Here is a 26,132-nt window from a genome sequence, read left to right on the forward strand (position 1 = left end):
AGTTCTTCAGTCCCCAATGGTTAAAGATCAGTTCCCTTGGTTAAAAATAAAAAGATCTGATGAGATTTCCTTTAGGATGAAAGGTTTATTTAGCCTTTTACCTAGAAGCAAAACTAGTGAAAATCAAAGTATAAAAATAAATAAGTCACATTAACACACATTCCATTAAAGTAAAAACAACAATAAAAAAATAAAGCATATAAATAAAACTTCTTCAAAAGCACAAAACAGTGTCTGGCACTTTTCTGAAGAGAAAACTGAACATTCAAATGTAAAACACACAAACTTTTACCTTGAAATTAAAAACATTCCAGTTTCTCAGCCTTAATCTAAAAGTAGTTGTAACTTTCCAAAACACAGTTTACTTTAGCTAATTCATATTAATATACACAAACTTTAAGCTCCTCTTCCTTACTGAAGAGCCCACAATGATACAAGCAAGTGGTGTCCTGAGTGTTTGGGTATTTGAAAGGTAACACCATGGTATACCTTTCATACAAGTAAAAAATGTGTAACCTGGACTTTTTTGACTGTCTTCTTTTTTTAATTCAATAAATGGTAAGTCTGAATAAAGAAAATCAAGTTTATACCCAGAGAGGGTTATTATTTTGTAACTGCGGCTGGGTATAAAAGTTGTATCTCAGAAGAAGATCAGAAAAACAATCTCCCCATATTCTTAAAAAGGTGATTAAGAATATATAGGCTGCATCTTCAAAATACTACTGTCTTTAAAATTCAAGTTATAAGGATCAAATATACACAACCCCAATGTTATATGAGAACCCACAAAGCCCTTTTTGGAATTACATAAGTGACATTCTCTTTCATAAAATCATGTTTTGTTGGTACATTGTTGGTTGATGCATTTAATGAATATGTTAGTCATGAAAGCCATAAATCTCAGTACCTATACTGCAGATTTTAAACTAGACAGTATTTCTATGCTATCTGAAATCCATATTTATTAAATAGCCCTTTATTCTCTCCTAATTAAAGCATGCTAAAAAAGACAACTATGAGGAAATAAACTCTACAGACTAAATAGAATTAGCTGCATGCGCTCTGGTGCCCCCCATTTTCACAGTGCATTCCCAGGTACTATATTCATAGAAATTGTGCTGTCTTCTCTAAACTTGCCACCTTCCAAGAAAGTGCTTGTAATCTGGTCTTCCTATACCTAATAGTAACATACATAAAACCTAACAACCAATTGTCCACAGGAACTTGGTCTTCTACCCAAAACTAGGACTCCCAGTCACTAATTATTTGGGATATAGCAAGGCAAGTGTTTCATCCTATATAACTATACTGCAAGTCAAAAGGGTATGGAATTTATGAGTGTTTAAAATTAGAAAACATATTTCTGCAATAATTTCCTTTTGAATAGAACAGTTTCTAATTGTTTATCAAATTCAGCAATCAGTATATAGTCATGAATGAAATTTAGGTTTTAGGGCTAATTTACAATTGGTGATATCTTTTCAATACTTTGTAAAAATAGGTCCAAATATTTTTTTTTATGTTTATAAAAAAGGGTGATTGTAGACCTCTGGGCACATATAATATGTTTATACAGGAAAAGCTCAGAGACGAGGCAATTACTAAATGCTAATCATTTTCACCCAAACTAACATTAGTAGGAAAATGAGGCAGGACTTTTCCAAACTAACACACAAATGCTCAGCCCTTACTGTCCCTTTGCCTGCATACACAGAGTCCAGGGCAAAGGGAGAAGCCCTGGCCAGGAAATGGAATGTGGGTTAACAGGACGCCCTCCTTCCCTGCTTCATCCCAGCGAATGCTGTCTTCTTAAATTGTCGCAACATTTGGCCGCTTTCTTTGGATTTTTCCTGCATATGCTCCTAAAAATAGAGCAAAAATTATAATTATTTTTCAAGTGTAGAAATTTTATGTGATATTATTTAGTAAATTGCCAGGCATTGGGCTAAGCAATATATGTTGTTAAACTTAATCCTGAGGTAGAAACTGTCACTCTCATTTTAAGGACAATAAACCCAAAGCATTGACCATCAGCTGCCTCAGCTAACATAGCTAGAATTGGAAACTCTGAGAACTCAGCTGACCTCATCTTTGTCTCCTGTTTTGTTTTACCAGTGCCTACTCTACTTTGGTCAGTAGTTTCCAGACCCACTGCACAGTCGCTCTCATACACAGGGCCAACGAAGAAATATACTTCAAGCATAGGCCCAGAGACTGAAATTTAACGTGTAGAAAAATTCCAAATGCTGGGCAGCATTCGTGGGCACTCGCAAATTAAATCTCAGCCTAAAAGAATGATATCCAACCATAACAAAAACAAGTGTTTGGAGCTGGGTGTGGTAGCTGTGATCATTGATGGGGAAGATCATAAGCTCAAAGCCAACTTGGGCTATATATAAAGTGAGACTCTTCCTCATACAAAAACAAACAAAGGTTTTTATAAACTTAAAGCTCATGTCGACCAAATCAAAGCATAGTTTCATATTTATTTAAAACATAATCCAAGACATTAGAAATCTTCTAGGGTAAAGCAATTCTTTTAAGAGCAACAGTGAGTTCATAATTAGCACTTTAGTAGCATTTTAGTTAGCATGTCCAATTCTCTGTTTATGTATAATTTACAAAGAAAGAATTGAGAATTCTGTACTTTCATTGTCTATACATTCATATATTAATACAATTTTAGAAAAACACATTTTTGCTTCTTTAAAACAAAGAATGTACACGTTGATTATATTTATATTACTGTGCTGCAATTAAGCTTCAATAGCTACATTCCTTGCACATTATTAACTACGGCGACTGCTTGCTCATCTCTTGTAGTGTCAACTACTCAGCGGAAAGAGCACTTGCTTCTTTGCTTATAGACTCACAAGTGACAAATCATGGAGATGAAATGCATGAGAAAAAAAACACGGAGGGGAGTCACAGTGGCAAGCTGATGCTACTGGGCAAAACAACACTCTGCAATGATTTTCCAGCCACTTCAGTTAGCACAATCGCTAACACTAACCTGAGAAGAATGGAAACCATCCTAACACTTCACATAACGTCACAGCCACAGAGCTGCTGTTTGGTCCGCGTTCTTGCAAAGCTGACTGACTGGGTCTCTAAAAGTGGGTTCTCCAATCAGGTACCCTTCAAACAACTCCAATAACTGTCACCCGGTGATTTCAAAGGCATATCTTATTAAGCATGCTAGATATGTGTGACATTATGAATTATGTTCACAGCATTCGTGCAAAAAGTCTGCAATCACCTTACATTTCCTGACAGCTCGTTCCCTCTTGGAATCTATGTGAACAACTGGTGATAATAAGAAAGACTGAAGTAGCAAAATCACTTGCTGTAATATTGATTCTTCTCATCTGACATGGAGGAAAACAATCACTGATATAGCTGTACACATTGCCTAAGTGTTTATTAGTGGGGAGATTAGAATCAAGTCAGCTTTTCTCTATTGTTTGGGAATTAATACAGCAATCTGTGAGTGTCAAAAAGCAGCAGTGAAAGCATAGCATTCTAAAGTGTCTTTAATGGGCTGCGTAATCCAGTGAGCATAATCAAAATGTCTTAACCACAACACCAACAAACATTAAGAGTTTTGGATTAGCTCAAGACTGAATCTGTCTTTCTTGCCACCATAAATTGAATTTTAAAACAGGTTTCAGTTTTACCCTTGAATAATGCTCAAATGATGAGTAAAAGGAGATTCGGCTCAGGTTTCTTACAAAGGGAGGCTTGGGACTCCCTCCCATACACCGGGCATAGTCACTGTGGGTCCTGTGTCATGCAGACTCAGAAACCCTGCCTGACACAATGCCATGGGGCTGAACACACCCATATGAGAGATCATTTCTCCTCATCTATAAAAGTTTTGAGTAAGCCTGGATAATTCTACAAAACTTTCCAAATTAAAAACGGTCTTTTCATTAAGACACGTAGTCTAACTCGTAGGATTTCCTGGCTGCCACAAAATACGAAGACAAAGGTCCCCAACAGCAATGTCTATGAATATGCCAGCACTATGGTGGCAAGGAAGACTGCATGTCCCACTGTGAAGCCTGAGTCACGGGGCAGACTGCGCATGCCCCTTGTTGAACGGGCTCCAGAAATCATTGCTACACACCTGATACAGGCGCTCGGTTAGGCCCTCTGCTCTGTGAAGGCTTCTGTCTATTTTGCACAACCCCCTTCACTGATGTCTTAGGGGTTCTAATTGAATATAAAAAGGTTAATAAGTCACTCGCATGAAAGTCTGAACTTCAGAGAAAACAACCACACAGTCCCAACTACTCGAAGCATAAGGAGGCTTGAGAAGCACTGAAACCCACACACACACACACACACGCAGCTATCAGGAGAGCTGCGCTTGTCTCAGCGAAAGACCAGACTCCTGCTGCACCCTTGGTTGGAGAATCATTGGGTGAGGCTAAAGTCACTCGACAGATAAGCTTACATTAAAACACATGAGCAAAATGGTGTGAAATGAGAAGTAAAAGCATGCCAATATCAGATGGTAGCTAAGAGGCACCAGAGGGCTGTCTACACAGTCAAGCTTGATGCTACACAGCACAGCACACACAGTAGATCTTGCGCTGAGGAGAACAGTATCATTATTTCTCTGGCTCAAAACTGATCTTGGCTTGAATGTTTTCAAATCCCCGTGTGTGTGGCATTCTTACCCTTGTCTACTAAGTAGCCTATGAACAGGTGCATTCTGTCCTTGGTTTGGCTGAAGGACTCTGTTGACAAATTAAATGCAAAATTAATTCCAAAAGACAAATTCCATTTTTCCCACTTTCTTTCAATGGGTGAAAGGTGACAACAGTGAGGTTAGAAGCCATCTATGCTGTCAACAGGGCAAAGCAAACTGACCAAAGCAAATCAGTAAGGGACTTAAATTTTGCTCACCATGAGCACAGACCTCAGGTTTTTCTCAGGAGAGCAATGTTCAACACATGCAATCCCTGTGCTTTTACAGAATTTAACTGATATGTTTTACCAACGCCTACTTCCCAAACACGAAACAAAACACTCATTTCACAAGTGGGGAGAATAAGTTCTATGTGCTAAGTAGACATCCTAAGGTTTTTAAACAAGTATCAAAGATTCCATTAGTCTGAAGTTTCTGCCAGAAATGGCCTATCCTACAAACAGTGCAGGAACCTTTGACCTGACCCACATGTGGCCAGGAATAGGATCGGACATTAATATGAGCCCTGAGCCTCAGTTCCTCCAGTCAGGAGGAGTGTCCTACTGATGAAAGGCAAAGTTGTTTTTTTAAGCAAGCTCTGCAAGGCATGGTGAGTTTGAGGCCAGCCTGGTTTACAAAGAGTCCAGGAGAGCCAAGGCTACAACAAAGAAACCCTGTCTCAAAAAACAAAACAAAAGAAACAAACAAAAGCAAGTTTGGGGCATAAAATTAAAAAAAAAAAAAAAAAAAAAAAAAAGCCTCTCACTGAGATGAAGCGATTTTTCTCACCTTGTTTCTGAAGGGTTTTGCTTAAGTAGAAACTTCTTATTTGGCATTCCCATTTCAGCAACTCTGGCACGATATAAAGATAAAGACATAAAGTTTGAGAAGGAAAGACACAGGCTTACAAAAAACAGGTGGGCACTGAGAAGTGAGGGGCCTGCTAAAAGCCTGTGCTGATGAGCATATTAAAAACTAGCGTCAAGAAAGTTTTTAGGAGCTAGAGATAGCGCAGACATTAAGAGCACTGGCTGCTCTTCCACAGGACCTGGGTTAGGTTCCCAGCACCCACATGGCAAATAACAACTGCCTGTAACTCCAGTTCCAAGGGATCTTGTACCTTCTTTTGGCTTCCCTGGACACCAAGTAAACACGGTGAACAAACCTACATGCCAGCAAAACACTCATACATATCAAACAAACAAACAAAAAAATTAAGTTTTTAAATAATAGTTACTAGAATGTATACTTCCTCTGGAGCGTTTGCCCCAGGATATGTTTCAGATATTGGGGGAAATATATGTAAATGGTGAAATAATTAAAGAGTAAATATAAGCACTCACTATTGAGACTGTCTGACTGCCATACAAGCTGATTGCTAATTAAATAATTTATCAAACAACAAATCAGCTTTTTACCACTAATTTTAATAAATCTCTATATTGAAATGGGACTTTCTACACAGCATGGTAGTAGATACCTTTAATCCCAAGGTAGACTACATCATATGTTCCAACCCAGCCAAGGCTGCAAAGTAAGATCCTATCTTAAAAAAAAAAAAAAAAAGGAAAAAGAGAGAGGGGCTGGAAAGATGGGAAAGATGGTTCAGAGGTTAAGAGCAGTGGCTGTTCTTCCAAAGGTCCTGAGTTCTACTCCTAGTCAACCACATGGTGGCTTACAACCATCTATAACGAGATCTGGTGCGCTCTTCCGGCCTGCAGGCACACAGGCAGACAGAATACTGTATAAATAATAAACAAATAAATCTTAAAAAAGAGAGAGAGAGAGAGAGAGAGATGGATAAAGAGGCATTTCTATCAGCTCAACTGCAGAAAAGCAAATTGTAATTTCTTCTTAAGTGCCATTGTTTTTTTACTTTATGCATATGAGAACGTTGCCTGAACACCATTAAGTGTAGGTGTGCATGCAGTACCTGTGAAGACCAGAAGAGGACAGCATCTCCCGGGGGTCAGAGTTTGAGGATTCCCAGCAACCAAGTGGATGCTGGGAAGAAACCCTGCAAAAGCAGCCAATGCTCTCACCCACTGAGCCATCACTCCAGCCCCTGTTTATTTCTTACTGGAACATAAACAGACCAGCCGCTAACAAAAATTAACTGTCAATAATAAAGCGACAAACTGAACTTACTTCATGAACTTCTTCCTGTCGAGAGACTTCTGTGTTGCCACCGAAAGCGCGACTCGTGGACTTTTCATTTTGTCCTTCAAGTACAAAAGGAACATGAGGCTGAGTAGTAACAACAGCACTGTGCTAACATATAAGATGATCTACCACCCCTTAGTCCCAACTCTCAGGATGCAGAGGCAGACGGATATCTGAGTTCAAGTCCAGCTTGGTCTACAGAGCAAGTTCCAGAACAGCAGGGCTACACAAAGAAACCCATGAAAGCAATGAGAACACTTAATAAAGAGTAGCTGATGGCGTCCTATGAGCAACCAGAACAAAACATTCCAGGTTTCAGCCCTCACATCTAATCCCAGTGCAGAACAGGATTCTTTCACTGAGTGGTTCCTGAGGAGCTTACTACATAGCTCAGTGGCTGGGACTCCTGAGGTCATCTGGCTTCAGAACTGTTGGCGACGACATGGAAGTTCCGTCACCCACGCTCAGAAAAGCCTCTCGTCACAAAGCTGCATGTTGTACATACCATTTGCCGGAGAAGTTTCTCTTTGCGGGCTTCTCGATCATGATGGAGGATTGACATTCTCTCAGCTGCATCCATGACGAAAAAGATGTCATGAATACCATACAGGGCAGCTCGCAACTAGTTGTAAAAGAAGGAAATCGTGTCTACACTCAAAAGATGAGGCTAGAATTGAATACAAATATATACCATGTGCACTTCTTTCATTTGTAATGAGAGGGTACAAGAGTTTTCATTTAAACCTATTTTCCCTGTTTAAATGAACAGAGAAGTACATTTCCGGCCCTGGGCCTCCAGTTAGAAACTGACCAGTCTCCCGGGAGCCCGTCAGAGCAGCAGCATGTACCTGAGCTAACACGCGCTCCTGAAGCGAAGCATCTTGGGCTGAGACAATGCCTCTCTTCAGCGGGGCTTCTGACTGAAAGCTTTGTATGAATTCCATAGTGTCCTGAAAGAAAGAGATGCTCCTTCAACGGCAGTTTTTAAGGAAGTTTCCTTTTATTTTCTTTCTCCATCAAAATTTACGAGGAACACAAAACCACTACTGATGACACATCAAGCAGCCACAGCCCCCTGACCCTGTTTCCCTGCCTCCTCCTGCTCAGAGTGGCAGAAGCTTTGCTCTTCTGGCAGGTTTCTGCATTCTCTCCAGGAGAGAAAGCCACCTGACTTGGTCAAGTAGTTCTGGATTAACCGTCATTTGCACAGCCATCACTAACTTTCATGTGGTGTTCGGGGACCTTAACAGGCCTATCTGTGAGAGCATTTGTATGTTACGGTGAATGCCAAATCTGAAGTATCTAAAAAACTGATGCTGGTGAAAAGGCAGGCAATGACAATGACCGTGACCATATTGCTGATTTTAGATTTGTACCTAGTGATAAATCAGGCCTAGAGGTAATGCTCACTGCACTGTCCAGATGCTGAGGATAAAGAGAGCCAATGGGAGGAGTATGAAAAGGAAGCACACAAACATGGGCACAGCCGGGGCCAGCCCTACAGCTGTCACCTACAGGGGACTTCCCCATTTATCAAAAAGCCAAGCCAGACCACAGAGCAGAGGAATGCTACCTCAGCTGTGGGCAGCCAGCACAGCACAGCCAGGGCTGGATGGAAGGCTCACTATGTGATTCTGGAGTATGATGGGGCAGATAAATGGCAATTGCTGGGCAGTATGCCAGGGATGGGAGAGACTGCCTGTCTGCTTTAAGGCTGCTCAAGCTGGAAATGGTGAGCATGTCTGTGAGCCAACACTTGAAAGGCTGAAGCAGGACTGCCATGAGTTTGAGGGCAGCTTGGGCTAGACCTTATCTCCAAAAATAAATACTTTGTGGAAGAGAACTGTGGCTTTGCCCACATAGGAGTGAATGATTAAAGTCTTCTCTTTCTTTCACTTCTTTCCTTTCTTTCTTTCTTTTTTTTTCCTTTCTTTATTTTTGTTTTTCAAGACAGGGCTTCTCTGTGTAGCCCTGGCAGTCCTCGACTCACTCTGTAGACCAGGCTGGCCTCGAACACACAGAGATCCGCCTGCCTCTGCTACAGTGCTGGGTTTAAAGGTGTGTGCCACTACCTCCTGGCTTAACATCCTTTTTTAAAAACTCATTCATACCAGTTTCTTCTTGAGAGGCATCAAATTGTCACCAGCAGAAGAAACGGTAACCCTTATTCACAAAGGTGACATAACACAAGCTATCTGTAGTTTATCACATAAAAAGCTTTCTGTCTCCAGGTCCCCTTGGAGCAGGCCTGCCAGCCTTGCCTTCACTGCGTAGGTGTTCCGTGAGCCAGAGGCTGGTGTGTGAACTGCACAGGAGCAGAGGTGGAGGGACTGGGTGGAAATGAGACAGGGAAGAGCTAAGAAATGTCTACCAAGGGCCCAAGGATACCCTCAGCCCTAAAAGGCCCAAGACCTCAGGGGGATCTCCCCACCTCTATTATTCACCACAGGGACAAGACAGAAGTCTCCTACTAATCCACGGCCCAAATTAATTAACTCAGGCATCCCGTGAGCCTCTTGGCAGACGGCAGCCACATGCTCTGCCACTAGCACAGTTCTCGGACTAACTTTTCATTATGACACTTTCATACATGCACAAAATTTCTTTAGATTATATTCACAATTATGTCACCTTCTCATGGCCCCTCCCCTCCTTCCACCCTCCCCCCTTTTCCTCAATAGCTCTTCTCCTACTTCATGCCTCCCCCGCTTTTTGGTGACCCAATGGGTCTCATCAGGACTGCCACAAGAGCACGAACACCTTACTAGTGGCTGCACCACGAAGAAAATGTCCCTCCCGCTCCCATTAACCATTAACTGTATAAATCGGCAAAGAGAGGTAAGGCTTCAAAAGGCCCTCCCACCCATGACAGGGTACTGCTGGACCTAATCTTATGCACATTCTCTGCAAATAGTCACAACTGCAAGCTTAAGAGTGCTGTAGGGGAGATGGCTCAGAAGGTAAAAACACTCCCTGTGTGAGGACCTGGACCTCAGCTCATGTCCTTGTAAAAAGCCAGGTGTGACACATGGTCTGTAACTAGTGCTAGGGAAGGCAGAGACAGGAAACCGTCTCAACTTGCTAGCTCCCAGGTGAGCGCAGGCTCAGTGAGAGACTGTCTTAAGGTAATAAGGTGGAGAGTGATGATAAGGTCACCTGATGTTTCCCTGTGGCCACACACACACAAATAAAAAAATAAAAGGAAGTGCACCACCACGTTATGCCTGGAAATGAGCATTCCACACAACTATCTTTGGGGAGGGGAGGGGACCAGTACTCTGGAAAAACCATCAAAGTAATCAGACTTATGAAATCAACTAAATTACAAAAACTAAAAAAGTTGGATCTGAGTGCTGAGCTCAGCTGAACCCTGAAATGAAATGAAAAACAATGATCTTACCTTTACAGTTTGTCGAAGCTGCTTCAGTTTATCTGTTTGCATAAGCTTACGAGTAAGAAATCCTTTTGCCACAGCAGTTATTTTGTTAAATTTTGCTTGTAGTTCTGGACTAAAAACCTAAAAAGAAACGAGACACAATGCTTTAAAAATCCTAGCAGCATACCCAGTTGTGACTTTTAATCTGTCACCACCAGCTAAAATCCCTTCCTAGACATTTGTTCCTATAATAGTTTCATCTGTACCAAAAGCTAAGCTACTTGGTGAAAGGCAAAAAATAATCGATCTTCAGTATACAAGCTAAAATAACATAGCTTTATGAGACGCTCGGCGGGTAGAGCCCTAGCCATCAGGCCCCAGGGCCCATGTGGTGGACAGAGAGAGCCAACCCACAAGCCACCCTCTGTCCTTGTACTAGGACATGCATGTTCCCCTTAGTAAGTAAAAATGTAAACCAACTGATAGACGTACAGCAAGGTTGCCCACCTGAGACCATTTAGCTTGGGTCCTTCCAAAAGGCCTTGTTACTGAGAGTTTGGTCACGCCACTGGTCAGTGATCCCCAGAGGTAGAACGGTGCTTCACTTGCAGAGGCAAAGCTATATTGTAGGGCAGAATTTGTGACACCTAGAGAAAAATACAGTGCAGACCGGTAGAGTGATCTATGGCATCATCCTGGTGCCACATCATCAGAACATGCAAAAGGCTATAATAGACATTTGTGGCACTCGATGAATAACAACCGCCTCAGAGACTGACCCAAATACAGACATAAAAGATCCATGGACATTCAGCGTCTGTGCCAGAGGGAGCTTTTCAAAACAGAATCTCAGGATAATTGATGCTGTGAAAGGCTCTTACTGCTTCTAGGGAATTAGAGGTGATTCCAGATCACTCGGGAGGTAAGCAACTGTTCTCACGTGAGCATGTCACCTGCTTCGTGAAGGAGCAGGCGGGCTCTGGGCCCACCTGCCTGCTCTTTGTTAAAGTCACTCTTCTCACAGACACCTGCTCTGCGGGCTCAGATCTGATATCATGTCATTTTTCCTGGCGACTAAGCAGCTGGCAAATGGGGTGGGATGGGCATTAAATTACTAGGACAGTCTTACTGAAATAGCTTACTGCACAACAACGTTCAAGTGGAAAACAATTCTTAAAAACCTACCACAGCTGTTTGAAGTCTGGAGTGAGTCCACTTGGGATAGCATTGTTTCCAGCAAAGAAGAATCGCTTCTTTTTCTCCACTCCAGCTCCAGCGCACTGCTCAAGTCAGAGGCATCTGCTGTAACTGCCTTCTCTTTCAGCATCTTCTCCTGTTCTTCTATTTCCTGCAAATTGACCATGTATTACAGCATGCCAGATCCTTTAACGACATCTGAAGTAGTGTCATTGTAGGCTTATCCCAAATAAATGAAGGGTACCTTATTGTCAATTTCAAGTTTTCCTCCCTCAAAATTATGACAACTTGTTCAGCTGATTTAAAATGTTAGTTTTCTATTTTTTAGTTGAATTTAAAATGAGATATGGCTATAATAATCACAAAACAAGTATCTTTATGATGTTGTTCTTGAAAAACGTAACATTTAGCATCTATTTTTAAAATACCTTTTCAAATATTAGGAATTCTGAATTAAGGACTCAATAAGGTACCCTTTCACAAATCACTCAGTGGCTTTGGGTAATGACCTAAACATCAGACCTTACATTCTGACAACAAAATACTATCCACACATCAAGATCAATGACCACCTAAGAATAAGATGTGCAGAGGGAAAACTGCCAGTACACACATGTGGCCCAAACCACACACTCTCGATTGCCAGCTGTGCCGTCTCATCGCCTCACCTTTTGCAGTCGCTCCTGCTCCCTCTCCTGCTCAGCTATGAGGAGAGATAGCTGCTGGGCATGCTGCACCTCCAGTCTCTTGCGCATTTCTTCAAAAGCCAACATCTTGCTTTTTAGTATCTCCTGGCCTTCTGAAAAGAAACATGCGCCCTTAAATGGAGAAAGCTCACTGAGAGTCTAGCAGCTCGTGTTTTCTGCCATCAGCTTGCACTGTGCTTCTGACCAGAGGGTAGTCCTCATGTAAGCCGGGCACAGCCTGTTCTCCAGGGTGAGCCCTTCTCACCGGCCAGGGCTGCACCTCCTCACCTTCCACGCATTCAACACCTCTCCTGGCCTGAACCACCGCAGCCAAGGCTGCATGTCCCGCCAAGGGTCTCCAAAGTCTGACTAGCTTTACAATGTGGTCCTTGGGGCTGAAGACTGCAGAGGTTAAGAATGCTCACTGCTCTTCCAGGGGACCCGGATTTGGTTCTCAGTACCCAAATCAGATGCCCACATTTACATGTAACTCCAATTCCAGGGAATTAAATGTACTCTAACCTCCTCAGGCACTGGTATGTATGTGTGAGGCATATACACTCATGCAGACAGACACACATAAATACATCTTATGAGAGATGTGGTTCTCACCACATTCCACCAGTATTTACTCTTGTCTGTCCTCCCAGATCTCTGCCTTTCTCTCGTGTATGTGGTGCAGAATATACATGTGTTTTCACATGTGTGCGTGTAGAGGCCAGATGTCAGCCATCGGTAGTCTTTAGTTGCTCTCTATCTTGTTTTTTGAGACAGTCTTTCCCAGAACTCAGAGCTCACCAACTCACCACACTAGCTGCCCAGTGCCTGAGAGACCTTCCCATGTTCGCCTCCCCAGCACCAGGATTACATGTGTGTGCTGAGGCTCCAAACTCAGGTCCTTACAGTTGCCGTTTGCCATGTGTGCACCTTACCCACTGAGCCCTGCATCTTGTTTTGATTTTTAAGAAAAAGTTATTTTGATGGTTATAAACCTTTCTCAGTTTGAGACTTTAAACTCAATTTTTTTTTTTTGGAGGCAAGGTCTTACCACGTAAATTCCTGATGGAACAGGAAACTGCTATGTAGACCAGGCTAGCCTTGACTTCCAAGTGCTGGGATTAAAGATGTGCACCACCATGCTTGTCTGTAACCACTGATTTTAGTGAGCTTGATATGCTGCCTTCTTACTGCTATAGTCTTCCTATCATTTGCTCCTAAAAATGTTTTATTCAGCTACAACCAGTTGCATTTGTCCATGTGCATTTTTTATATGGAAGGGAAGTAAAACATCTTTGAACTACAGCCCCTCGGTTCAACAGTGCCATTGATAAAGAGTCCATCTGGGGGAAAAAATTAGTCTAGCTGGCTACCAAAGAACTCTCTACGGAAGAGGCACTGGAGTGTGGGCAGTTGTGGGCTGCGGCAGCCACACTGTGCTGTCTGCCTTGCAGCTTCTCACAGCTCCCCAGCCACCTGCATGACTAGCCTCATCCCTATGCTCACTAAAGCACACCACTCTGGCCTGGCAAGTGGCTTCATTGCTTTTGACATTCAATGGGGCAGCCTTCAGCCATCAAGGTTCTCTACTTGGAGGATCCACGTCGGTTCCCCAGACACCAACTGGGTGGTTTTTTGTTTGGGGTGGGGGTGGGGGAGAAGAGTTTGTGGTTTTATTCAGAAATGGATCTCACTATGTAGCTTTAGCAGGACAAGCAGGACAGGCTAACTTCACACTTACGGCGCTCCCTCCACCTGTCTCTGCCTCCCAAGTGATGGGACTAAATGCCTTTGTCACCTCACACAACTAAAAAGTAATTTTATCAAGATTCTTATAAAGGTGGGTTTTATTTGTTTTGAGATAGTGTTTATGTAGCCCTGGCTATTCTAGAACTTGCTCTGCAGACCAGGCTGGCCTTTGCCTCCCAAATGCTGGGATTAAAGACATGTGTCTCCACCGCCCAGCTTATCTTGTTTTTGTTTGTTTGTTTTATAAAGGTGGTTTTAATTATTCTGTCCTAATCTTATTTTTGCCCTAAATTCAAAGAACTTAATTTACTCGATTTGTGTCTTCCACATAATTACAAACAATGACAAGAGCAACAAGAGACAAAAAACATGTATTAACAAGATGTCGTAAAACTTGATGCAACAGAAACATGGAGCCATGTTCATCAGTAAGAAACTATTCCAGTCACCACCAGAGCTTCAGTTATGACACTCTAAAGGATCTAATGGCAAAGCTGTACCAAAGGGGTAAGGATATGGAAAAGCTCCTCACAGATCAGAACAGAGTGGCAGAAACAATAGAAACCACAGTCCAGAAGGTAACCCACTAGATTAAAATTATGTTTTACCCATGAGAAGCCTTTGTGAAACCAATACTTTTCTACAGAGTGGTCTACGAAAGCCTCATTCAATTGTGAAACTCCTTTAGGAAATCCTAACAAGCTGGGAGGTGCCAGTGCACGCCTTTAATCCCAGCGCTCTGGAGGCGGAAGCAGGCGGATCTTGGAATTTGAGGACAGCCTGGTCTACCAAGCAAGTTCCAGAATAGCCAGGGCTACACAGTTCTTTCTCAAAGAACTCCTGACAAAGGGCAGTAAGCAGGTGCTACTTTCTGGTACGATCAATGAACGTGAATGCCCTAACACGCAGAGCACAATTTACTTCACAATTACTTCCCACCAGTTTTCTTACCTTTGGGGCTAGTTCCTAGGATCTTATTCTTGTTAATGTAGATGGACCCCTTAGGGGATCTTCTTGCTGGCAGATGTTCCCTCTCCTGATCAGCTACTCCAGCTGTTACAGCGTAAGGACAATTTTCTTTTTGCAAACTATCAATATCTAAATCAAGTCTCCGCTTAACTTTTTCCAAACTGTTATCCAAAAGCTGTTCATTTCCACAGGGCACTGGCGGTGTGTCCAACTGCTGTCTGGAATTCTGGGTTTGCATGAGCAAGGGAGATGGGTTTTTCACATCGTAAGACTTGTTCAGTTCCATCTGTGGATTGCAGGAGTTTTTTGTTAACATACTGGCTGACCTGAGCACACACACGTCTTCCAGGGTCTGACTCGCTACACACTGACTGGTGGCGTGTAGTTCATGCAACCTGGGCATGCCCATACAAGTACTGTCCACTCTCTGGACTCCCCTCTCATCGGGCATGAAGGGACCTTCCACAGCAGCATGCTCAACAGTGACTTTACTGTCTGACTGAGTTCCTAAAGCCTGATGCACCTGACTTAGCTTACCCACAACCATCTCTCTTGCATTGTCAGACACAATTTTGGTAGCAGAGATCTTGCTTGAACAAACTCCCGTTAAATCAGTCGGTGACTTTGGCACAATTTCAGATTCACTTGTTTCAACAGCAGCTGGAATGATTCTATCCACTGCCACTTCTTTTCCCTTTGGGCTTAGCTCATACGCATTAACCGGGTTGTTTATAAGGATCTGACAAGCTGATGATGGCCTGGACCGCCTTCGATGTACTGTAGGACTCATACTTGGCTCTGGACTAGGTAATTTGGCATAGGGCCCTGTAAGACTTTTGATAACTTTATTTTCAGTAGCAAAGGTGGGACAGACTTTGAAATCTGACTCGGCATCTGGAGGGTCAGTTCCTACAGGTAGGTCTGGTTTAGAAAAGCTAGCTACAACTGATGTGCCCATGCTGCTTGCTTGAGAAGCACCTTGGAGGAGAACATTTGACTTATTAAGGCTTGGTTTGTCAGGGATGGCGGAGCCACAGTGCCTGCCTATGGGCAGGGGTGGGGCCTTCTCCTTCACACAGTCACTAGCCTTAGCAGCATCGTTTTCTTTGTCTGAATGACTTTCAGTAACACTTCTCTTTGCACTACTTCTCAGGCTCTGGCTAGATTGTTCTCTTTCCACGTATTCCTTTGACTTCTTCATTAGATTCTGAAGGCTCATTAGGTAGGGATCTGGAGTGACTTCAGCCAAGCACGACGGATCCTGTCCTTCCTTTGCTAAGAGGGGACTATCAGAAAAAATTGTTTCCTGTGAGCTTGCTGGAGAGGGCCTTAGAGCAGCTCCGTTTTCTGCCTGCCTGCTGTCTGGACTCTCACATCGCTTCAAAGAGCCAGAGCCTTCTGAGTCTCCCGGCAGGCTCATCCTATTAGGGTTATATTGGTCCTCAGAACCCACAGGAAAAAGAACAGTCCCCTCTTCAAGCTTGACTAAAGCGCAGTGCTCAGTGGGGCTCTGTGGACTATTTGGAACTGCAGGAGGAATATTCACGTCTCTCACTTCTGGATTAGAGTAAATGGTTTCTGTCGCCCACTCTTCAAAATCACTAGCAATCGGTGCTTTTCTAACCTGGAAAGGAAAGTTTAAAAATTAGTATGTCTCCATCACACAAAAAAGCATTTGTCTGGGGTTTTGATATTGCAGTTGTTTGTTTTATTTTTAAGATAGGTTCTTTATGTACACCAGATTACCCTTAAACTCACAAGATCCTCCTGCCTCTGCCTCCTAAGCACTGGAATTAAAGGCGTGCCCTACCTCAAAAAAAAAAAAGCCTTAGATTTCACTGTTTTCTGCAATAAAACAAGAGAAGATTTAGAGTTCTGATATTTGAGAATACAAAGTAAGTTTCATGTCTGTCATCTCAATAGACTGAGATAGTAGAATTGCTTTAAGTTCAAGACCACCCTGAACTACAGAGTGAAACTATGTCTCAAAAAGACAAAAGGGGCTGCAGAGATGGATTAGCAGTTAAAAACACTGGCTGCTCTTCCAGAGGACCCAGGTTCAATTCCCAGCACCCACATGGCAGCTCACACCTGCTAACTCCAGTTCCAATGGATCCGATTCTCTCACACAGACATACATGTAGGCCAAACACCAAATACACATAAAAATAAATTCCTTTTTAAAAAGACAGAAGAAAAATAAAACACACCCAACAATCAGTTTCTATATTATTAATTTCATGAAGATCAAACCACTACAAAAGAAATGTATTGATTATCCTAGCCTATTTTTTAAAGAAAAAAAAAAAGATCTATTCTGAGATAACTATGAATGAATACACATACACACACTATTAATCCCTGTTCAATTTATTCCTGGGAGAGAAGCAATGTCTTCCACGTCCTCCGTTATATGTTCTTACTATCGGCAACTACTCCTAGGTCGTCACCAACAACGATGATGTGTGCAGTAAGTGCCAAGAAAGCAAATGCTTTACATAGTTGCTTATAAGACAAAGGCAACCTGTTTAAGACACCAGTTATGCAAAAATAATAACACTGCTGCCTCCCATGTGTTCATTCAAGAATCTGCTAAAAACTCCCTACAAGGGGCCAGAGAGATGGCTCATCAGTTAAGACACTCGCTGCTTTTGCAGGGCCACCAAGTTCAGCTCCCAGCATGCACAACGCAGCTCACTATTTATAACTTCAGTTCCAGGAGAGCTAATGCCCTCTTCCGGCCTGCACAGGCACCAGACACACACATGATGTAGAGACAGACAGACATACAAGCAAGACATAAAAATAATAAGACTTGTGAAAAAGTTTTAGCCGAGTGTAGCAGGCATACCTTTAATCCCAGAATTTATGAGGCAGAGGCAGGTAAGTGAATTTCTGTAAGTTCAAGACCAGCTAAGGCTACCTAGTAAGATCCTGCTTCAAAAACAAAACAAAAAAAAAAAAAAACTTTGGGAGCACTGGCTCCCTGAGACCACCACCCTGCCTCTACTTTGCAGAGGGTCCTTCTCTCTGTGAGCCTTCTGTGACTACCAGGTGCAGGGGGGAAAAATGTTGTGACTTAAAAATAAAATGAGGCAGGGCTGGGGAGATGGCTCAGGGGTTAAGAGCACTGCCTGCTCTTCCAGAGGTCCTGAGTTCAATTCCCAGCAACCACATGGTGGCTCACAACCATCTATAATAAGATCTAGTGTTTTCTTCTGGCATGTAAGTGTATATGCAGATAGAACATTGTATATATAATAAATAAATAAAATATATATTTAAAAATAAAAAAATAAAAATAAAATAAAATAAAATGAGGCATTTCTGGAGTAAATAATAGCTCATCTGTGTAGTGACTGTTAATAGAAATTAGAAAGTCTCAACTTAGAGCTCAGCTTACAGAGCAGACTTTAATTAGATCAACTGACAGTAAGTGAAGACACCAAGCTCTATGTTTTCAGACAAGTAGGTCAACAGTTGACACATTAGGATGACATTAACTGTACATAGCAGAGTACAGCAAGGAAAAAAAAAGTGAGAGCCTATTAGAACCTGGAGTGGTTGTTTTGTATGGGCTTTTGTTTTGTTTTGTTTTGCTAGAGTTTATGGCACTTGAGTTTCACCTTGTAAGTCCCAAGACACATAATGGTCTCCAGGTACTGTGCAATAAACACAAGTATACTTGGTGACAACCTCAGGATAAAAATAAACCAAGAGAGGTACACATTTCTGGGATCCATGGACATGCTCCCAGGCGTAAGCAAACACATCTTTGATACTCAATAGCTATGTTTTTAATACACCAGTAAAACAGGCCTTAGGTTAGACAAACTAAATCTCTAACCAAATCATAGGTTTCATAGATGAAAGAGTCCCTCCTAATCTATTTGTATTCCATGAAATCCTTGTCTGCATAAGGAATCTATTACAGTGATATTGTGTATGCTTTTCTAAACAGAAAGTTCTGGGACGCAAGAACAATTTCAACAGTCTATTAGATTTAATAGCAATTGTATCCTCTCCATGGAAAAGATCCAGAACACTGCCATTTTTATTGTAATAATAGAAAACAGCCAGTAAATCAATAAACTACTATACACTAACCAATATAGAGAGTAGTTACAATCTGCTACCCACACTCCATACGACCCCACAGGGAAACGAGGGCAGGAGTTAGTGGAAATGCCCTATGGCTCACTACCCATGGTCATCCAGCAGGAGTCACAGAGGCCAACTACAAATCCTGGAAACTACAAAAAAGCAAAGTCTTATAGATGGCAGAAATTACTTGTTCCACTTAAATCATTTTTTTTCTTTTTAATATAAAGTGAACCAAACATTGAATGAGTTAATCTAAATAACAATAATTCCAAAAGGTGTAGATATTGTTGTTTAAATTATTTCAGTTTGGGTCTGGAGATATATGTAGGCCAAAAATTTCACACATGTACACACACACTCACAAATTTGAAGGTAGTTATTTACTTTAGCAGAGAAGAAGAAGATCCTTGGCTAAAGAGTCTGATTAGTTCAGGGGTTAACTACAATGGGCGATTCTATCATCTCTGACACTGAGAATTCAGTTTGTAGTCACAAGACAGACAATAAGCAATTATACCCCATGTATAGCGCCACTGTCTAAGGACCCTCTCTGATTCAAGTACTAGGTAGCGCTAACAAACAAATGGATTCTCTCCAGCAGATCATTCTCAAATATAACACTAAGGCATATTTAGCAATCAGTCAGCTTTTCTGAAGCTGTTACCAGTGTCTACTTCGGATCTTCATTTGAGTCTAGAAGAGTGTGACGACACACCTGAACATTTTCAAGAATCTCCTGGACGCGAGTCAATAAGGCTTTCTTCCTACTGGCTTGCTTTCTTGTCTGTACATCAAGCGCTTTCTGCTTTTCCTGCTGAATTTCCTTTCTCTTCTCAATGGTAAGCTGCAAGACATCACAAACATGCAATTCAGTAGTAAAAGAATCAAATCGCCAAGTTTTGATTGGAACACCCGAGACCCTTTACAAAGCATCTGAGCAGTGTCTGGGGTTTGAGGAGCTCACGTGAGTGTCACACAGATGTAACCCGTATATTAAGATGCCCGGAGCTCTGACCTGTGCATTTCACTGAATGTGGCTTATTCCCAACTGAAAATCAGACTCACAGGAAAAGTACCTTGTCACTTCTTAAACACTTTAAATGACAGACAAGATTGCCCTGGGAGATGCTGCTGAATGCTTCAGCTGACACTTTCTGATTTCTGACATCTCGCTTCGGATTCTTCAGCTTCTACCCTTCTTGTCACTAGACATGTCACCTCTCTACCTCCTTTAGAATCTGTCCGAAGATGTCACCTCAGGGTGAACCTAAGCAGTAGAGTATGGGTGGTCACTGTGTTACCGTCCAACCTTTCTATGCTTACAATATTCATTACAAAATGTTGGCAGAAAACATTGATTGTTTAATACTTAAACAACAAAAATTAGTTTACAACTTATCTAACTTTGATTTAAAATATGGTCACACACTAAAAAAAAGACATCAAATTGTCTATGATGATAATATATCTTCTCTACTATCCTCTCTTCTCTTACCCCTGGCCAGAGAAAGAATTATCATCCTTTTTCAAAACTGCAAATGGTTAACATATAGTGAATGCCACCTATGATCCAGGAACTAGCCTAAGTATTTTATGTGCATTCATTTAATTCCCTAAAAGCATTATGAGGTCAGCACTCACTCTCTGTATTCCCATTTAAGTTAATGAAATGGACTACAAGTTCTTCCCAGCAGAAAAGTGGCACCTAATTTCAACCCAGGCCAGAAGGTCCCCCTACCCCTGCTGCCTCTGAAAGCACGCTGTCTGCAGCCATATAGAACAGCTTCCATGCTTGCATTTTTAGATCTACCTGTTCACTTTAATAAGAACATGAAATGTATACAATGGACGTGGTTAAACTAGTCCATTATTAATGGTCATTTAGCTTGACAATTAATATTTTTGCTATTTTTTTCTTTTCTTTTTTTAAGACAGGGTTTCTCCATACCATAGCATTGGCTGTCCTGGAACTCACTTTGTACACCAGGTTGGCTTTGAACTCACAGATATCTGACACTGAGAGCTTGGTTTGGTGTGCCATCATACCCAGAAAGCTTTGGCTTTTTTAAGTGATGCTATTATAACCTATACATATTTATTTGAACACATTTGTAAAATAGTCTTCCTGAATAGAATTGCTGAGTCAAAAGTTATGAACACCTAAATTTTGATAAATATTACCAAACTGCTTGCCAAAAAATTAAACTTTTTTTTTTATAAAAATGTATTAAACATTCATTTTTCTCCACAACATAAAAACACAAAGTTCAGCTCGGTGTGGTAACACACGCCATTAATCCTAGCTCTAGGGAGGCAGAGGCAGATGGATTTTTGTGAGTTTGAGGCCAGTCTGATCTACAAAGTGAGTCCAGGACAGCCAAGGCTACACAGAGAAACCCTGTCTCTAAAAACAAACAAAAACAAAAAACAAAAATAAAAACAATAAAAAAAACCCCACAAAGCCCTATGAGATCACTGACAATCCAGTATGCAAAAACAGATAACTCATTTCTATTGTATTTCTCTGATTATGAAAAAACATTAGGCATCTTGTCAGTTGTTTATATGCCTTCCATTTGTTTTTCAGTGAGCTGCATTAGTCATTCATTAGATTTTAAGTTATTTTAAAACAAATAAGGAAGCTAGAGAGATGGCTATGGTTAAGGGTATGCTGCTCTTCCAGAGGACCAACGTTCAGTTCACAGCTCCTACGGTGGCCTGGCACAGAGGTAATCCTGCACACCTGTAATTCAGCACTCAGGGAGGCAGAGACAGGCAGATCTCTGTGACAGGCCAGCCTGGTCTACAAAGTGTGTCCAGGACAGCCAACGCTACACAGAGAAACCCTGTCTGGAAAAACAATAACAAAAAGAAGCTCCTATGTGGTCTGTCACTCCAGCTCCAGGGGATCTAAGGCACGCTTCTGGCCCCCTTGGGCACCTGCACTTATGTGTATTCATGCTTAAGAGTGGAAGAAACCTTTAACAAACAATAAACAATCACTAAACTTACCAGTGGAGAGAGTACAGCCACCCCGTGGAAGCGGATGAGGGAGACGCTTTCTGCCTGGGCAGGCAGGAAACTTTCTGTGGACAGTGCTGCTTCCTGAACTCGGGCGAGAGCTTTCTCGCAAAACTCCTCATACTCCTCCATTTTCCCACCACTGCACTAGGAGGGGAAAAAAACAAAACAAAACAAAACAAAAAACAACTGCTATTAGTATAGAGTGCTGACAAAAACATCTTACTTATTTATTACCCAAGAGTACTGGACTATTCAAATGCTTCCTGGAATTTTCTGCCTGTGTATCTTACAGCTTCATTTTGATGCCATGGACACCAGCCAACTCAGGCAGAGGTGGAAAACAGAAAATCTACTGGCTCTGGAATTAACTTTATTTTATAGTTGAAAGCCTGAAAGGTCACTAAGCAACTTAAAACAGTCAGCCCAGTAGTTTCACAATTTCGAGAAAACCACAGGGTTATGAAGATTCTAGGTAACCAGAAGGGTTAGCCAGCACGGACCTTCGTTTTAGCATGTTCTAAGTATTTCCTGACTGCTTGTGTTACATAACATTGTGCAGCGCTGGCTTCTCTAAGGCAAGGGAAAATAACAACAACAACAAAATTATCATAATCATAACAAGCCAGGAAGCCAGTAAACTGTGGAAAGAGAAGGCCCAATGCAATGATTCCTGTGAATGTTCCTTTTAAGGCCATTAGCTACTTAACAAAGACTGAATAGGGAAATTCAATCCACGATATGGGCCGTGCAGACATGAAATAAGAAGGAACATGGTGCCCTGCTGGGCCATTTGAAGACTTAGGTTATACAACATATAAATTCATATTAAAGTGTCAGGGGGAAAAGCACAGTACAGTTAGATATGAAGAAAAATCACTCATAGTTCTGATTAGATCATGAAAACAAGAGCTACAGCAACCACTGACAACAAAGCTCTCTCCACTGTGGTTTGTATTTGTTCCATTTATGCAAAGCAAGAGTAATTTCAAAGCAACAACTGGTTCTCTAGAATGTTGAGATTGTTTTGCATGTTTACTTTCACTTTTTTAAAAGCAAGACTAAGCAACAGAACACTTTATGGCACAATTGTTTTAACAACTCACAGCACAGTATCCTAACCAAAATTTGCAGTAGATGAGATGTTAAAAAAAACTAAAAAGTCTCAATAAATCCATTTCTGCTAAATTACTTTCTTTAAAACACATCCTTTACAAGCACCATTAAAGGGACTACAATGATGTTATATAATTTCTGTGCATTTACACAGAAAGCGGGAAACTCAAAAGCCTGGGAAGGTTAAGGAAATAAACTGTCTTCATTGTTTTACTTTTCTTGCATCAGTCCATAGAGAGATGTCTCATTGCTGCAGGAAGTTATTCACTTCCCTTGAGTGGTCCATGCATAGCACTGTACAGCGGCAGAGGTACAGTAACAGAAACTGACAATAAATGAGACAGCCAAGCTCCAGTGCTGACAAAGAAACTGGAGAAAGCATCAAATGCTTTTGAAGCATGACTAGACCTTTCTTACCCATCAGTTTCAGCGTAGACGTCCCCTCCTCAAAGGGGCCTTCTCCAGTCATCCCATCCTCACTCCCCTGCCTCAATCACTATCACATTATCCTGCTTTTTTCCCAGTTTCCAAAGCACTTACCACTATCTGAAATGATCTCGTTTATTTCCTTGAGTGTTGTGTGTCTCCTTCCACCAAAATGTAAGCTCCATAAGAACAGGTATCTCCCCAGTCTTGCTCACTGAATCCACATGACACAGAATGGTGTCAGCACACAGAAGGCACTTTATAAAATTATTTAATAAATTAATTAGGGCAAACAGATCAAACAATGCAAAGCAAGATTAGCAGAATGAAGAGAATTCTGAGAATGGCAGCTTTGGGAACAACTGTATTTCCAGAGAACTGTACCTCTCAAAAGTAGTCATTAAAAAGAGGGGAGTCCAGATTCCACGATTGTGCAAGAGGACACTACACTTCTCACACCACAGTTAGCACTTGCAAGCAAGGTTTTATTTTAAGGGAGTCTTGATGACAAGGTGATCCCAACCACAAATCTACTGCCCCATACTTTACCATCAGGCAATACTGGTCCACGGTCCACTTACATCCACACCAGCCTCAGCAGGTCCAGGCATGCCTTTTCTACTCCATTTATACCTAAGTACAACTGACCTTTGCCCAATGAGCCTCTTGGCAAACCCTATAGAGTCATGGCTCCTTTGTGTTCATTCATAACCAGTACTCGGCCAGAAATGTCACTGAAGGCAAATGCAAGGTAACACAGCCTCCAACCTGGCTGCTTATCACTAAGTTTCCACAAATACATACACTTCCTATAAAGTCAGTAAAGGGAGAAAGATCTTTCATTTAGGCACACACTAGCTATACAACCCTGCACCCCAGCTCCCTATCTATAAAGCAGAGATCTGTCTCAAAGCGATTTTATGAGAATCCAGTGAGCTAAAGCACAGACAGCAGTCAGCAGTACTGTATGTAGGGCACGCTGAATGCATAAATACGTGGGAGCTGCTTTCCTAATGGTGGGAATGATGGTGATTTTTTTTTTTAATCTCACCTGCACGTGAACTCCTGGAGAAAAGAGACAATGTTTGGTTCTTGCTAAGATTCAAATGTGACTTAAAAACATGAGAAAGGGGACAGGGCCTCCTCATCCAAATCCACCTCTAGGTTAGGAAGAATCAAAGGGTGGGAACCACCTAACAGAAGCACCAAGGGTATTCGAGAGAACTAGCTGCATTATCCTCCTGCTGATGCCCCGGAGTGCCAAAGGTAGAGTAAACAGCGCTCCTAGGGCCTTTGGTTGTGGTAACCAGCGTTCAGAAATGGTCAGTGCACACCCTGGGGGACGCCTCCACCTCTTGCACCAAGCTGAATTCCCATATCCCCTGCCTACTCTTCAGCGCAGGATGCTCCTCTGGGCGGAGCCAGCATCCCAGCATCCCCCACCCCACCCCACCCCGGTCCTCATCTCCCGCCTTCCCATTCCCGGTGCCTGCGTGGGCTCGTGACCCAAGGAAGCCAAGCTCGGCCGGAACGCCTGTCTTCTCCTCCGCGGGACACGAATGCCACCTCCCCGGGTCTCAGCTCAGCCTGGACCCGGAGGAAGACGAACCCGGTCTCTCGTACATACCTGATACCCACTGCCTGGTCAACTTCTCTGCGCGTGGACTGACCTCCTCAGTCGGTTCAGACAGAGCGCATCTGAGTACGCCGCCTTCCCCTCCTCCTCCTCCCCGCCATATTACTGGTCCCTCGGGCGGCAACGCGGGATCCAGGCAACCGCTGTCGCCGCCACCAGCTCAGCTCCACCCTTCAAGGCCGGTACTTCCGGTGGCAGTTTGGCGGGCAGTTGAAGCAGTTGGGCCTTCATGGACTACAATCCCCAAGGTGCACTGCGCACTAGCAATTGCAGACAGGATCTTTACGCAAGCGAGATGCACACTGGGAAAAGTAGTCTTCACTGCAAACTAAACTCAGATTATAAATTACATACACTAGGACTTCTCAAGGCCTAAAGCCCCAGAAGTGTTCTTTGAACTTGTCAGGTATTTTTTTGTTGCTTATCTGTATAGAGATAGCCTCTTCCTGTTTGGTCGATGGAAAACGTGCAGCATCCACCAAAAAATCTTTTTCTGTAAATGGGAATTGTTGCTGAATCCCAGGTGCCAACTCAAAGCTTAGTGTATTTGCGCTTGTTTGCAGATCATTTGGGGAACATGTCCAGAAGAAAAGGTAATAGGTTCAAGTTGCCAGAAGATAAATCCACAAATATAAATAACTTTTGGCCAGCTTTTTTGATTTAATGACACCGTTTCCATTTTGTAACTGTGCTTTACCTTCTGCCCAGCGCTCATTTTCGTATATGTATAGTGGGTTTTAAATCGCCTACCAAGACTGGTTGTGAGACATAACTGAGACATTTTTCTACAGCACCTAGTATGAAAATCTCTAATAGGAGTAAAGAGTGGGTTGAAGAGATTCTTTAAAGTGTTTGCCACACGAGCATGAGGATCTGAGTTGAGGAACCTAAAAAAGGGTGGAAACTGACTGAGAAAGACACCAAACATCCATTTCTGGTCTCCCTATACATAAGAACTCATGCCAAAAAAGAAAAAAAGGAAGGCAGAGGAACAGT

At 42.2% G+C, this 26,132-nt stretch overlaps 1 protein-coding gene across 6 annotated transcripts; it reads right to left on the reverse strand.

Annotated features, from left to right (window-relative positions):
* Window positions 1-65: 65 nt before the first annotated feature.
* On the reverse strand, window positions 66-25,294 carry Ccp110 (centriolar coiled-coil protein 110). 6 transcript variants are annotated; one of them, XM_060366959.1, is made up of 16 exons: window positions 25,128-25,294; window positions 23,615-23,714; window positions 21,950-22,100; window positions 19,653-19,781; window positions 14,816-16,457; window positions 12,101-12,231; window positions 11,421-11,583; window positions 10,743-10,882; window positions 10,260-10,376; window positions 7,708-7,809; window positions 7,365-7,481; window positions 6,845-6,918; window positions 5,486-5,548; window positions 4,686-4,745; window positions 4,130-4,215; window positions 66-1,862 (listed from the first exon to the last, which is right to left on the reverse strand). In XM_060366959.1, exons 3-16 carry the CDS (start codon window positions 22,088-22,090, stop codon window positions 1,810-1,812), a joined length of 3,018 nt encoding a protein of 1,005 aa, XP_060222942.1. In that variant the 5' UTR covers window positions 22,091-22,100; window positions 23,615-23,714; window positions 25,128-25,294; the 3' UTR covers window positions 66-1,809. The 6 variants fall into 6 exon arrangements, with proteins under 6 accessions (XP_060222942.1, XP_060222941.1, XP_060222943.1 ...); XM_060366958.1 differs by having other exon boundaries at window positions 23,615-23,757; XM_060366960.1 differs by having other exon boundaries at window positions 12,101-12,228; window positions 21,950-22,105; window positions 23,615-23,757.
* Between the last annotated feature and the right edge of the window lie 838 nt (window positions 25,295-26,132).

The sequence above is a fragment of the Meriones unguiculatus genome, chromosome 14, assembly GCF_030254825.1.
Source record: "Meriones unguiculatus strain TT.TT164.6M chromosome 14, Bangor_MerUng_6.1, whole genome shotgun sequence".
Taxonomy (NCBI): Eukaryota; Metazoa; Chordata; class Mammalia; order Rodentia; family Muridae; genus Meriones; species Meriones unguiculatus.

What these genes read in the sequence shown, in the direction of transcription:
- Ccp110 (XM_060366959.1), bottom strand. Translation starts at nt 22,090, where the DNA reads ATGGAGGAGTATGAGGAGTTTTGCGAGAAAGCTCTCGCCCGAGTTCAG. An exon ending in TGGCTGTACTCTCTCCACTG is followed by an intron (nt 19,782 to 21,949) that starts GTAAGTTTAGTG and finishes GATGTCTTGCAG; the next exon opens with CTTACCATTGAGAAGAGAAA. An exon ending in AGCAGGAGCGACTGCAAAAG is followed by an intron (nt 11,584 to 12,100) that starts GTGAGGCGATGA and finishes GTCAATTTGCAG; the next exon opens with GAAATAGAAGAACAGGAGAA.